Genomic DNA, 12,177 nt, shown 5'->3' on the forward strand with positions numbered 1-12,177 from the left:
CCCAGGGGTGACACCAGGTCAAGGGTCAGGGCTACAGGCAATCATAGGCAGGGTGGGGCAGGGGGGGACCATGAAGAGAACAGGCATGGGGCAACCAAGTGTCCCATCTACTTCCACCAGACCATGAAACATTCCATTAGTGTTATAAAAGGAGGGATAATAGGGACATGAGGCTTGAAGCAGGATGAGGGGATATGGGGGATCGGCTTCGGCATTCAAGCTCGCTGAGGGGGAACACACAGGGTTGATCAGCCTCCAGCTGCTGCACCACACAGGGATGAGGGAGGACACTGCAGTTAAAAAGATAAGACAACATTGCTGACTCTCTGTCTCTCTCACCCATTCTCTGCCGTTGCCTTTTCCACACCCTTACAGATAGAAGATGAACATTGGTTTGGAGCCAGACCAACTTGTCTTATTGTTGCTGCCTGGCACTGAGGCAAACAGAAGGTCACAGGCAGCACCAGGGCCAGTCCAGGCACGATCCTGCATTACAGGAGGCAGACCCTGTGGCTTAATATGTGGCTCAGATATGAATGAAACATCCTGGCTGGAACTTTACCTCCCCCCCGCCGCTGAATCAGAGCAGATGAGGGGCAGACAATGGAAATGTCCATTGACCCCTCGGGCGGGATTTTATGGTTTTGGGATGAGCAAGGCTGTAAAAACCCTCCTTCTATTCTTGGTAGGAACTTTCCATGTCCTAACAACCCATCAATTCATATCAATAGTCTTCCTATCATTTGGTTAGAAAATTATTATTGCAGCTAACTTGGTAACTGCTGTAAGAATGGGTTCAATTTTCAGGGATCAACAAAGATTTCAGAAATGGAGCTAGGGACACGCTTCTTGATGGAAATAATTTATAGAGTAAAATTGTTGGGGGCAATTCTCCCCAAAAAACAAAGTTCCTGGCTCCAAACCAACATTCATCTTCTAAATGTAAGGGTGCGGAAAAGGAAGCGGGAAGGAGGGGGAGCGACGGGGAGAGAGAGAGTGAGTCAACAATGTTGTCTTAATTTTTTACTGTGTGGGAATGTGTTTTTCCCACCATTTTTTGGGCGAGCTTAGTGGAGTTAAATTTATGGAACTTTGTGCTCTACAGGGTTCATCAACAGATTTGTGTCAGGAGTGGTGGGGTGGGGCCTAATCATGCCAGAGAGGCTGGCATCAGGCTGCAGTCAGGGCTACTGCACATGCACCGATCTCCCAATACACTGGGAGAACGGTTGACAAGCACTTCCCAGCCCTGACATTGCCAGCCTCCCGATTGCTGGCCCCAATGCCCTCAGCCCCTCCAGTACCCCCTTACCCTGCCCCCCCCCCACCCGCCCCCATTGGCCAAGTCTAGCCTCCCAATGGCCAGTCCCGGTATCCCGATGACTGGCCCCCGTCTTACTGATGGACACTCTCCACAATCCCCCACAGGCGGCCTCCAATTCCACCCACCGATTCACTCTCCCTACCGATAGCCAGTCTTGGAAACAGTCCCCACCCCTCCATTGCAGAGTTCTCCCCCTACCACCCTACTGCCTACCCTGGCTCGGCACCATCCCATCTGGCCCTATCCCCTCTGGCACCATCACCTTTGCAGTGCTGCCAGTGACAGAGTGTGCACTGGGCAGTGCCAGGCTGGCACTGCCAAAATGACACACCTCTGACCCCAACATCTCACGGGATCTCAAAGACGTCTGGTCCCACCAGCAAGACCATCACCTGGTTCCCATTGATGGGGACCACATGTGATGCCCACTGGTGTAAATTCCAGCCACAAGGGCAGAAACTTTAGTGAGCTTAGACAAGTTCTGGGCTTGCTAAAGAGATGAAAATGAGTATTTGCCTGGTGTAATTGTGCCATTCCTAGCACAGGGCTGATTATGCTATAAAAAAAAGGATCAGGAAGATCTCCATCGACTGGTTGCAAATCCCATTTATTCCCCCCCACCCCTCCACTTAAATTTCCAGGCCCACTGCAGCACAACCGTTGATATCCAAATACAAACAAACAAGAGTAGGCCCCTTGAGCTTGTTTTGCCATTGTGGTTATTGCTATCTTAACTCTGTTTACCCAAAAGTTACTTATTCCATATTTTGTATGTAAAGCTCAGCACATCATGTTTTTAGCAAGTTGAATTACATAATTGAACTGTTACATAATGAATTTCTAGCTGTGCTAAAGACTAATAATTCAATGATTCACGGTTTGAAATAAAACACCCACTGGCATTATTATTTTCCACTTAAGAAAGCATTGTTTTACTAACATTTGGGAGGTCAAACATAGGAAAACAACATAATTAGAAGATTGAAAGATTATACGGCCAACACATTTGCTTAGAGCTCCTGCACCTCAAAATTTCTTACTGCAGTATCAGTGGTGGCAAAGTGGAGAGAATGAGTGTGAGGTTGGATGAGGTGAGAGAGAGTGCGTGCAAGAGGTGGGGGAAGATATACTGTGTGTAAGGGTGGGGGAAACAGAGTGTGCGTGAGGGATGGTGGAAGATATATTGTGTGGGAGGGATGGTGGAAAGAGAGTGTGAGAGAGGGGTGAGGGACGATACAGTGTGCGTGAGGGTGGCGGAAACAGAGTGTGTGTGCAAGGAGTGGGCTACAGCATTCAGGTCCCGGGCTGGGCAGGAAGACAAAAAGTGAAGCTGAGCACAGGACCTCACTGACTATAAATCCACCACTGGTCATAATCAGTCCAGTTACATAATGCTGTTCACACAGGCACTATATATTCACAGAGAGGCTAGACGTGCTGCTTCTACATCTGCCAGCCAATGTTACAGCAATTAATTTGGATAGATGAAAAATTGCATTCTTGCAGAGGCACATCTCAATCAGAGTGTATCCTTTTGGGATTCATAAATATATCAACACATCAGCTGCACAAATTTTTAGCCGATACATGTATTGCGAACTATAGGGCAGTTCAGTGGTTAGCACTGCTGTTTCACAGCGCCAGGGTCCCGGGTTCGATTCTCGGCTTTGGTCACTGTCTCTACAGAGCCTGCATGTTCTACCCGTGTCCACATGGGTTTCCTCCAGATGCTCTGGTTTCCTCCCACAGTCGAAAAGAAGTGCTGGTTAGGTGTACTGAACATGCTAAATTCTGTCTGTGTACCCAGACAGACACCAGAATGTGGCGACTAGAGGATTTTCACAGTAACTTCATTACAGTGTCAATGTAAGCCTACTTGTGGCTAATAATTAAATTTTAATTTTACTTTATGATTAAAAGAATATTAATATCCCCAAGTTCTTAACAAAGAAATAATCAATAATGCATACAGAAAGTGTGATCATGAGACAAACAATAGTTTGATTTAATGGATTCTGTTATTTATTAATATGGTTTTAAAACCTTCATTTAAAAACACATTCTTACCTCAGTGAATCACTTGTAGCTGCTGCCTTGCTTTTGTGAGTATAAGAAACTGTCTGAGCCGCCACATCCATCTGGCTAAAACTGGTTATCGCCACTCCAGGGTAGTTGATATATTCCATTTGTCCGTATGTTGGTGGCACTGTTATGACATAAAGCAGCTCCTCAGGTTTGTTTGTGCCATCAGAGGCAAGAAGGACAGCCGTTGTCAAAGTGCCCCTGTCTCCCTTGACGATGGTGAGTGGTTTTATTAAAATGGCAATTTCACCTGGACACATGAGTAAGATTGTATTAAAAACTTTCAGATGAGCAAGTACATCAAAATTGCAAAAACTGAACAGTCACATTTATAGCAGTTAACTCATGAAAGGGCTGAAGGTGTAGTAGCTTCAGGCTAAAGACCAGCAAAGAAAGATTAATATCAATAAGTAGGAAGTACAAGTAAATAAATATACCCTTATAAAAAGATTTGAGAAAAAGAAATAGCTTTCAACTGAATTTGCATTAGGTTTCTCTGTGTTATCTTTGTGCATTCGTTAAACCATTTATTGCCTCGTTTATTAGAAATACCCTTGAAAGTAAATTTACCATGTTAATAAATCCTTAGAAAAACATAATCTAAAGGAATACCATATTTTGCTGAAAAGATTCTAGGACTCATCAGGACAAATGCAAGATTGCCAAATTTCAAACCTTCACAAAAATTTATACTACAGGAGTTAGGGGTGCTGATTGGTTAGCAAGTTTACTGTGATTGGTCTCAGCATTGCCATGGAGAACCTGTAGGCTTCCCAAGCTCCCTGGTGAGTATATAAAGGTGCAAGGCTTGAACATCCTTTGCTTGTAGGCTGCGTATAGATCAGATTCAACCAGCCCATGCTTACAAAACCTAACTCAAAATGGCGACTGTTAGACGTGATTCAAAATTGGGCAGTACTTGAACAATCCTGAGTGCGTGAATAGCTACACTAAAAACCAATTTAAGTGAATCTGTCAAACCTTTAACAAGACTCATTTATGCTTGCTAGAAGCAATATACAATCACAGACAATGACCCCATTCTCTGCAATAAGAGGATTAGTTTTAAGCTTTGCATCTTTCATCAATTATCTGGGATTTTTAGGAGCAAGAAATTCTGGCCCAGGACTTGGGCTCTGGTCCATAACATGTGCATATATATTGATTTTCAACCTGCAGATCTTTCCAACTTTTCTAAGGCTGATGGTACGAACATCCAAGCTTGATACAGAATAGTATCAATCTGTAGCAGTGGATAACAGAAGCAAGTGAGTGCTTGTCTGCCTCGTGTGCCTGAGTCTTCTCAGTCTCACTATCAAAAACGTTAATTTCAGTTTGATTCTGAGTAAGAGTGGAGTAGCTGCTCTTCTGTTTCTTTAGCATTGTAAATTTTTTGGATGACAGGAACAGGATTTCTTTGACAGGATTTGCGAATGACTGATATACAAAATAAGTAATCAGAAAGCAGAAAAAAAAAACAACTGGGAAAAGAGAAAAAGGAAACTGAATGCTAGGTACACCAGTGTCTTTTGTTACGAATTCATAAGAAATGAAGTTTTCACCAAAAAAATAAATATAGATGTCTAAGTTGGAAATCCGATCCCTCAAGAATTCCATGTATTTCCATTCTTTTCAAAAGCACATTCCCAAATCTAAATTATATTTTGAACTTGCAAATTAAGAAATCAGATATTTTGCTTAAAATAAGCATTACGAAATTGTATAATTTCAGAAGTTTATATTATGTTGTCCCAATAGTTTTCGGTTCTCTTTAATCTGTGGGTCTTACTGGCAAAAGTAGCATTTGTTGCTCATCCATAATTGCCCTTGAACTGAATAGTCCAGAGGACAGTTAAAAGTCCACCATATTGCCGTGGGTATGGAGCTGCATTTGGCTAGGCCAGACCAGGGCGAGGAGAAGATTTCTTTCTCTAAAGGACATTAGCGAACCAAATGGATCTCTATAACAATTGGTGGTAGTTTTGTGGTTACCATTACTGAGACTAGTTTGAATACTTCCAAATTTAAGGAGTTGAATTTAAATTTCATAAGATGCTCTGTAGGATTTGAACCCATGCCCCCAGAGGATTAGCCTGGGCATATGCATCAATAGTCCAACAATAATACCACAATGCCACCATCTGTAATGATAAGCTCAATAGAATCCTATTATATGTTCATCTTGGGAAAAAAATCCATGCCATAAAACAAGAGCAAGTTAATTTGGACAATACATTAAGATGCAACATATTGAATAGTGAATTTTAATAACAACCATGGCTGTTCAGAACCTAAACACATACGTGGCTATGTGTTTCAAAAACGTAGTAGATATTTGTCTATTAAGATATCTCATACCCTTCCATGCGTCAAAATTTCAATGGCTAGGTCCAATTTCCATCTAAAATGGCTAGGTGGTGATATGCACAAAGATAGGCTGGGGAAGCTGGAAAAGTGGCTACTTAGTCTTCATGATCACATAAAATCATAGAATCCTAAAATCCCTACAATGCAGTAGGCAGCCATTCAGCCCATCAACCCTGCACCAACAACAATCCCACGCAGGCCCTATCCCAGTAACCTCATGTGTTTACCCTGCTAATCCCCCAACTCTAAGGGGCAATTTAGCATGGCCAATCAACCTAACCCACACATCTTTGGACTGTGGGAGAAAACTCAAGCACCCGCAGGAAACCCACTCAGACAAAAGGAGAACGTGCAAGTTCCACACAGACATGACTCAAGGCTGGAATTGAAACCGGGTCCCTGGTGCTGTGGGGCAGCAGTGCTCACCACTGTACAACCCCAGGCAATACATAGCCATAATTTCTATAAGCTCTGTGCATTCACTGCATACCCTACTTCATTTATTTTACAAAATAACAAGGTATTGATGTTAATTACAGTATTGTTTATGTATTTTGAAGTTATCTGTTCTTTGTTTCTTTGAGCTGTATATTATCTTTGTGGTTACTGTTAATACTGTACCCTTTTCAATGTTCTGAATGGAGATTTGGAAGCGATGCAGTGAAGATCTGTTATCACCATCTGATAAGCGGAAATGAAAACTGTCTTGACCCTTTGATCCAATTGCTCCTGTGTGCACATATCTCAGTCGGTTCATATCAATGTCATCCTGACTGCAGTTCATGCCAGGGTGCAGGGGCAGCCAGTCCCTGCCTTCCTGATTGAAACAAAGCACATCATGAATATGGAGGAGAAAACCTTCCATTATAGAACAGAAACTCAGAGGATAAGACACTAGCACACAGCAAAAATATCAGGGTCACGCAGAAGTTCAGATTTCCATTACTGATCACTAAAACACTCTAATATAATAACCATTTCAATGTAAATTATGTCTAGAATAGGAATAAAATAGCTGAGACAAGTATTGTGTGGCCTTCATTTCACTGCTTAAATATTAAGCAATATTGTATTGCTGACTGTATTCAGAATCACACCAATTTCATTTTAAAAATACATGAAAAGAAATGTGAACAATGATAAACAAACATACTATAGAAGTTCACTGAAACAGTTGTAACTAGCCACAGATGCCAAATTGACAATTCTCAGTGTAGGCTGTAACGTACTATATTGCCAACATGGTACATTTCTCAGAGAAGCCTGTTGCAATACGGTATACACTGTCACTATACAGGCAACATGCCATGTTTACAGTGCAGACTATCACAAAGCAACACCCAAAGATAACACATGTTTCAGTGCATGTTATAGTCTCCAATTGCACTGTGAGGCAGCAGTGCTAACCACTATATTACCATGCTGATGAAAGATCTTCTGTGTTCCATTAAGGTAAGTCACCCCTCTCAACACTTCTCATCACCCTTCTCACACACACAAATCCATCACATTCCACAGGGAGCTCACTCACTGCCAGCTCAAGGGACAGCACCACTCATTGTCTCACAAACCCAACTCCTGTCTGGATAGTGTCCATTTGTCCCATTCACTTGCTTGTGTCTGCCTCTGAATCTGCGGCACCACTTCCTTGAATTCCTAAAGGGATCCTCAGGAGCTCTGTGCTACTTTATGTACATTCACCTCCAACTTCACCTTGAAGTTCAGGTCACCAGATGCACAGCTTTTAAAGGCAACTGTAAATGATGCCATTCTGAAGACACACCAATGTTTCAATTTGATGTAGGGAGATGTTTCCAGCATGTCACCACAATAAGGAAATGCTAATTTGATTAAAATTAAGCTCCCGATGTTTGATAGTGAAATGCCATCAATGGGAGCAGGGGACAATCGCGTGCTGGATTTACATCATCCGGCAACATGACTCAGGCCTTCCTATAAGATTCTCAAATCTCACTACCGAACATGCCTGTCACCATTGGGTGTGGAAATCCCAGGCACAATGTGAAATTAGCCACTTACCTTGAGCTGGAGCACTCCCTGTTTAGGGGCTCTGTCCACCTCATAATAAACATGCTGCCTTGGAGTGTCTTTATCTTCAGCTTCCAGGACTACACTAGAAATGATTCTGCTGTCGCCAATTTCCACCGTCAGCCCATTGTTCCTGGAATAGGTTGCAACATTTCAGACAGTGAAGAAACTTCAATGAAGAGGACATTTTGTTTATCTCTAAGGGGTTCACTGCATCATCATCCACAGGTGTATTCTGTCCATCTGCAATATCTCATTATATTTGAGATTTATTTTTAACTGTTATGGTAATGCAAGAAAACCCCCATGAATGTGAACTATTCTATTACTCAGAGACCATCACTAATATGAATGGCAAGTGTTTAACTGATTGTAAAGCTCCTATTGAGTGATGATTTGTGCCTTGGAGATGTGCAGAGGTGACACACATCATTTTCTATGTCTAAACAGGAGTTTTAATCAATGCCTTAAAATATCTCCAGCTTGTTGCTTCTGATTGATTTTCTCTTTCTCTATGTCAAAAGCACACAATGAGAGCTAACATGTCAAGAGAGGAAAATGTTTGAACAATCCATTATACCCTATCTAGTCCAGATCATTCTATTCCATCCTCATCACCAGATATCAGTGGGAATTTTATATCATCCCCTTTACCAACACTTCCCCACACACACAACTACCAGGTTTTGGCTGGTAAGATATGTCAAACAATATGGATGGCTAGCACATGGCCTTTCCATTCACCCCTAAGCTTTCACCCTTACCCAGTGAGGCATCAGCCAGCCAGCCAGCCTTGCATCCAGGCCACTTCTTCCAAGATACTGTCCCCCTCACCCTTTGTGATGCAAAAACCCTTGATTTTCAAAAACCATCATCTCATCCTCTCTGCTTCTCCTTTAGGGGACCTAATTATCATTTTCTTGGAGACTCCTTATAGTCCCAGCAACAGCCACCACTGGGGTCTGGTGCTCTAGGCCTGTCAGCCAATCAGATTAGCTGGCAGCTGTCCTGAGGGGCGCAAGTCCCACTCTTACCTTGTTAAGGCTGCCCTCAGTATATCATCACTGCAGAGCAGCCTTCTTTAAAGCTGGTCAGCTCATGCTCATTTTCCAGACTTCAGCAGCTGCCTAGAATCAGGCCAGTCATGTGGAGGCAAGAACGGAGATGGGAAGAGTTTCAAAGCTAAGTAAAATTGTTTTTTTAAAGTTGAAATGTCTTGCCCCTTTGTAGTTAAAGTTCCACTGCTGGTCAGGGAATGGGCAGAATTAAAAACTTTCTCAGTTACAGAGGTCATCATCCTTCTGACAACGCATGGGCATCGGAGCATTAAGCACAGTCCTGAAGGCAAGGAAGGGTGAAAATGGGAATGTGTGCTGCACCCTCAGAAATTGAGGCAATTGGATGTGAGGAACAGGAAGGGGAAACTGAATGCATCAGGAATGTAGACAAGTGGAAGGAAAGCCACCAAGAAAGAGGAGACAATGGGCCTGATTTTACTCAAAATTCACACCCTTTTTCAGGCGTGAAATCGTAGTAAATTCGGGCGTCAGGCCTGCAACGCGATCGGCACCCGAAACCGAGCAGATTGCACCTTTACCAATACCCAATTTAGGCATGGATCCAGTCCGGTCCACGCCCCAATTGGGCGGCCTGATGAATTAAATGCATTAGCGTGTATTTAAATCGTCTTAATGAACCACGTGCCCAACTCTACCACCAAATCCCATTTTACCATCTTCAGATCCGTTTCAGATCCACGCTGCTATCCACCTGCAGAATAAAATTCCGAAGCGGATTCCTATAAAGACTAGCATAGTGATTCCTGAGAACCACTATACTAGTCTTAAATATACTCAGAAGTGGAACATCCATATCTGCTTGGGGTAGAGAATTTAAGGATTCACGAGACATTGGGAGTTAATAAATATCTCATCACCTCGATTCCAAATGATCAACCCCTTATCTTGAGATAGTGCTAAAGAAATAGCCTCAGTTTTTCATAGAATTATACAGTGTAGAATTTGATTTGAAGAGCTCTTCAGCCCATTGAGTCTGCACTGATACATGTGAAGCACTTGACCTTCCACCTAGTCCCATTTACCAGCACTTGGCCCATCGTCTTGAATGTTATGACACGCCAAGTACTCATCCAGGTAGTTTTTTTTAAAAAGTTATGAGACAACTACCTCTACCACCCTCCCAGGCAGTGCATTCCAGACCACCTGTCAAACCCCTTCAGAAACTTCCAGGATTTTAATTAAATCACCTCTCCTTATTCTAAACTCTGAAGAGTATGGGGAAAACATACTGAACATAGGGTAATCATCTCATTTCAGGGACTAATCACTGTGCTGCCTCCAATGCAATTAAATCCTTCCTTAAATATGGAGACCAAAACTGCGTACAGTGCTTCAGATTTGGTCTCACCAATGCCATATACAATCCTTACAATACTTCATTTTTCCTATACTCCAATCCACTTACAACAAAGACCAATATGCTATTAGTTTTGTGTGAGAATGTGTGAGTGTGTGTGTGTTGTGAATTATGTCACTACAAACATGAAGTGACAGTTGTGAATATGCGTGTGAATATTGGGCTTGTAAATCACAACCACAGACAAATCAAATTGCAATGCTGGCAGGACCTTCTTGTTTACAATAAAACTATAAAGCGATTACAAAAATTATTTGCATCCAGAATAAGATAAATAACTGTATACAAAATAATTTTCAGAAGAGAAAACTGAATCCTCTGTATTAATTTAATTAAAATACATTTGTCCAGCCAACTTTGTGATAAATCACTTGAGGCCCAAGTTTGTGATGAGTGGAATTGTGAAGTTTTCTGTTGAAGCTTAGGAAAACATACCTGCTCAGTAAAGGTTGTTCATCGTTCAAGGGAAGAACTGTGACTGAAATGACTTTGCGGACTTGATGTTTACCATCTGACAGCTGGATGGTGAAACTGTCTGTCACAGTCTCAGAGTCATCATGCATATACATCAACTTCATTCCTGCAAAAGGAGAGTGGGGGACAAGAAAGGAAATTAACATATTCCTCCAGAAAGAACAAACACAGATTGTGATATTACAGCTAAAATTTTAGATGGATCAAGCAGGAGCATGTGAAATCATGCAAGAAAACATTGGGCGCATGTCCCAGTGTTATTACACTGACACACAACGTTATGATTAGCAAGAGCGTGTGGGAGTCTGAAGTGTGCCCACTGGCAATTAAATCACCAATAAAGCTTATTGAGGAGGTAATTGATGGTGATTCCATGTGATTAAAAAGTCACGATTCCACTTTTACAGGTGCGGGGGGGGGGGGGTGGGGGGGGAGGTGGTGCGCACAATTGGCCAGGTGGAGTGGGAGGTGGGGGGTGGAGATGGGGTGGGGTGGGGAAGGGGTGGCAGTCAGTTGGCATTTTATTTCAAACTGTGAACCATTGGCCACCACAACCTTTTCTATTCTTAAGTGACCGGTTCTAGCTGTTGCAACCTCTGTCCATAATTCATGGCCCTCATCCTTGCTAACATACAGGTAAAGCTTCTCTGCATCATTTTCACCCTCCCCACCTCGAAATTAATATAGGGCTCATGGCATCTACTTTTTATTTTCACACATTATTCCTTTCCATTCTAAAACATTGCATTTCTGATCACCGTTCTTCAGTTGATCCATTGTGAAGTCGTGCACAATGTGCTTGTCATCATTGTGGATTAGCCATTTGTGCTGAACAGCATTGTTCCCATTCATTCCATTCATGATCATTCCATGGGTAGGTTGCTGGCTTATTGTGAACATCAGGATATCTGGTGGTACATCTAGGTCCACCACATTGATTATTGATGGATCCAATTCACGCATTTGACCTTCAGATACCTGGATAAAACAACATCATTTTTTAAAAGCTGTCCCATTGGGTCATCACCCTCTCTTTTTACATGGATTTTATATAGTTGTTGGAGATACTTGCAGCCCAATTTCCACCTGTATCTCTGGGCGCTCATGTACAGCTTATCTGTAAAAGGGGAAAAAGCTGGAGACATGGGCTGGAATACCCAGCTGTTCATGCTCCACCACCACTGCCAGTGAGGACTGGGAAGCTGGTGGCTCAGCCAAATCTCTGTTAGATGCAGTGGCACAGGAGAATCTGCAAGTGAGGTCAAAGAATCCAGCCCACAGTAGATAAAACAAAGTATTATAAAGCATATGAAAAACATACATTATTAACCTCCCATGAAGGACAGCAGAAGCTGGAGGAGAGGAGCAGGAGAGTTAAAATTTCAAATTTAAGTAACCTACTGCCACATACAATAACAATCATCATTTTTATGACAGCAATTTTA

The 12,177-nt window shown here is 42.5% G+C and overlaps 1 protein-coding gene across 1 annotated transcript in view; it reads right to left on the reverse strand.

The window, feature by feature from the left end:
• The window catches only part of frem1a (Fras1 related extracellular matrix 1a), a 160,989-nt gene that overhangs the window by 47,488 nt on the left and 101,324 nt on the right, over window positions 1–12,177 (reverse strand). The window contains exons 20-24 of the mRNA XM_080188538.1: window positions 11,491–11,710; window positions 10,694–10,838; window positions 7,814–7,955; window positions 6,395–6,590; window positions 3,392–3,656 (exon numbers count right to left, since the gene is read on the reverse strand). Of these exons, the coding sequence (XP_080044664.1) occupies window positions 3,392–3,656; window positions 6,395–6,590; window positions 7,814–7,955; window positions 10,694–10,838; window positions 11,491–11,710 (968 nt within the window). The remainder of the gene's footprint in view (window positions 1–3,391; window positions 3,657–6,394; window positions 6,591–7,813; window positions 7,956–10,693; window positions 10,839–11,490; window positions 11,711–12,177) is intronic.

The sequence above is a fragment of the Carcharhinus amblyrhynchos genome, chromosome 5 (genome assembly GCF_965287045.1).
Source record: "Carcharhinus amblyrhynchos chromosome 5, sCarAmb.v2.hapA, whole genome shotgun sequence".
Taxonomy (NCBI): Eukaryota; Metazoa; Chordata; class Chondrichthyes; order Carcharhiniformes; family Carcharhinidae; genus Carcharhinus; species Carcharhinus amblyrhynchos.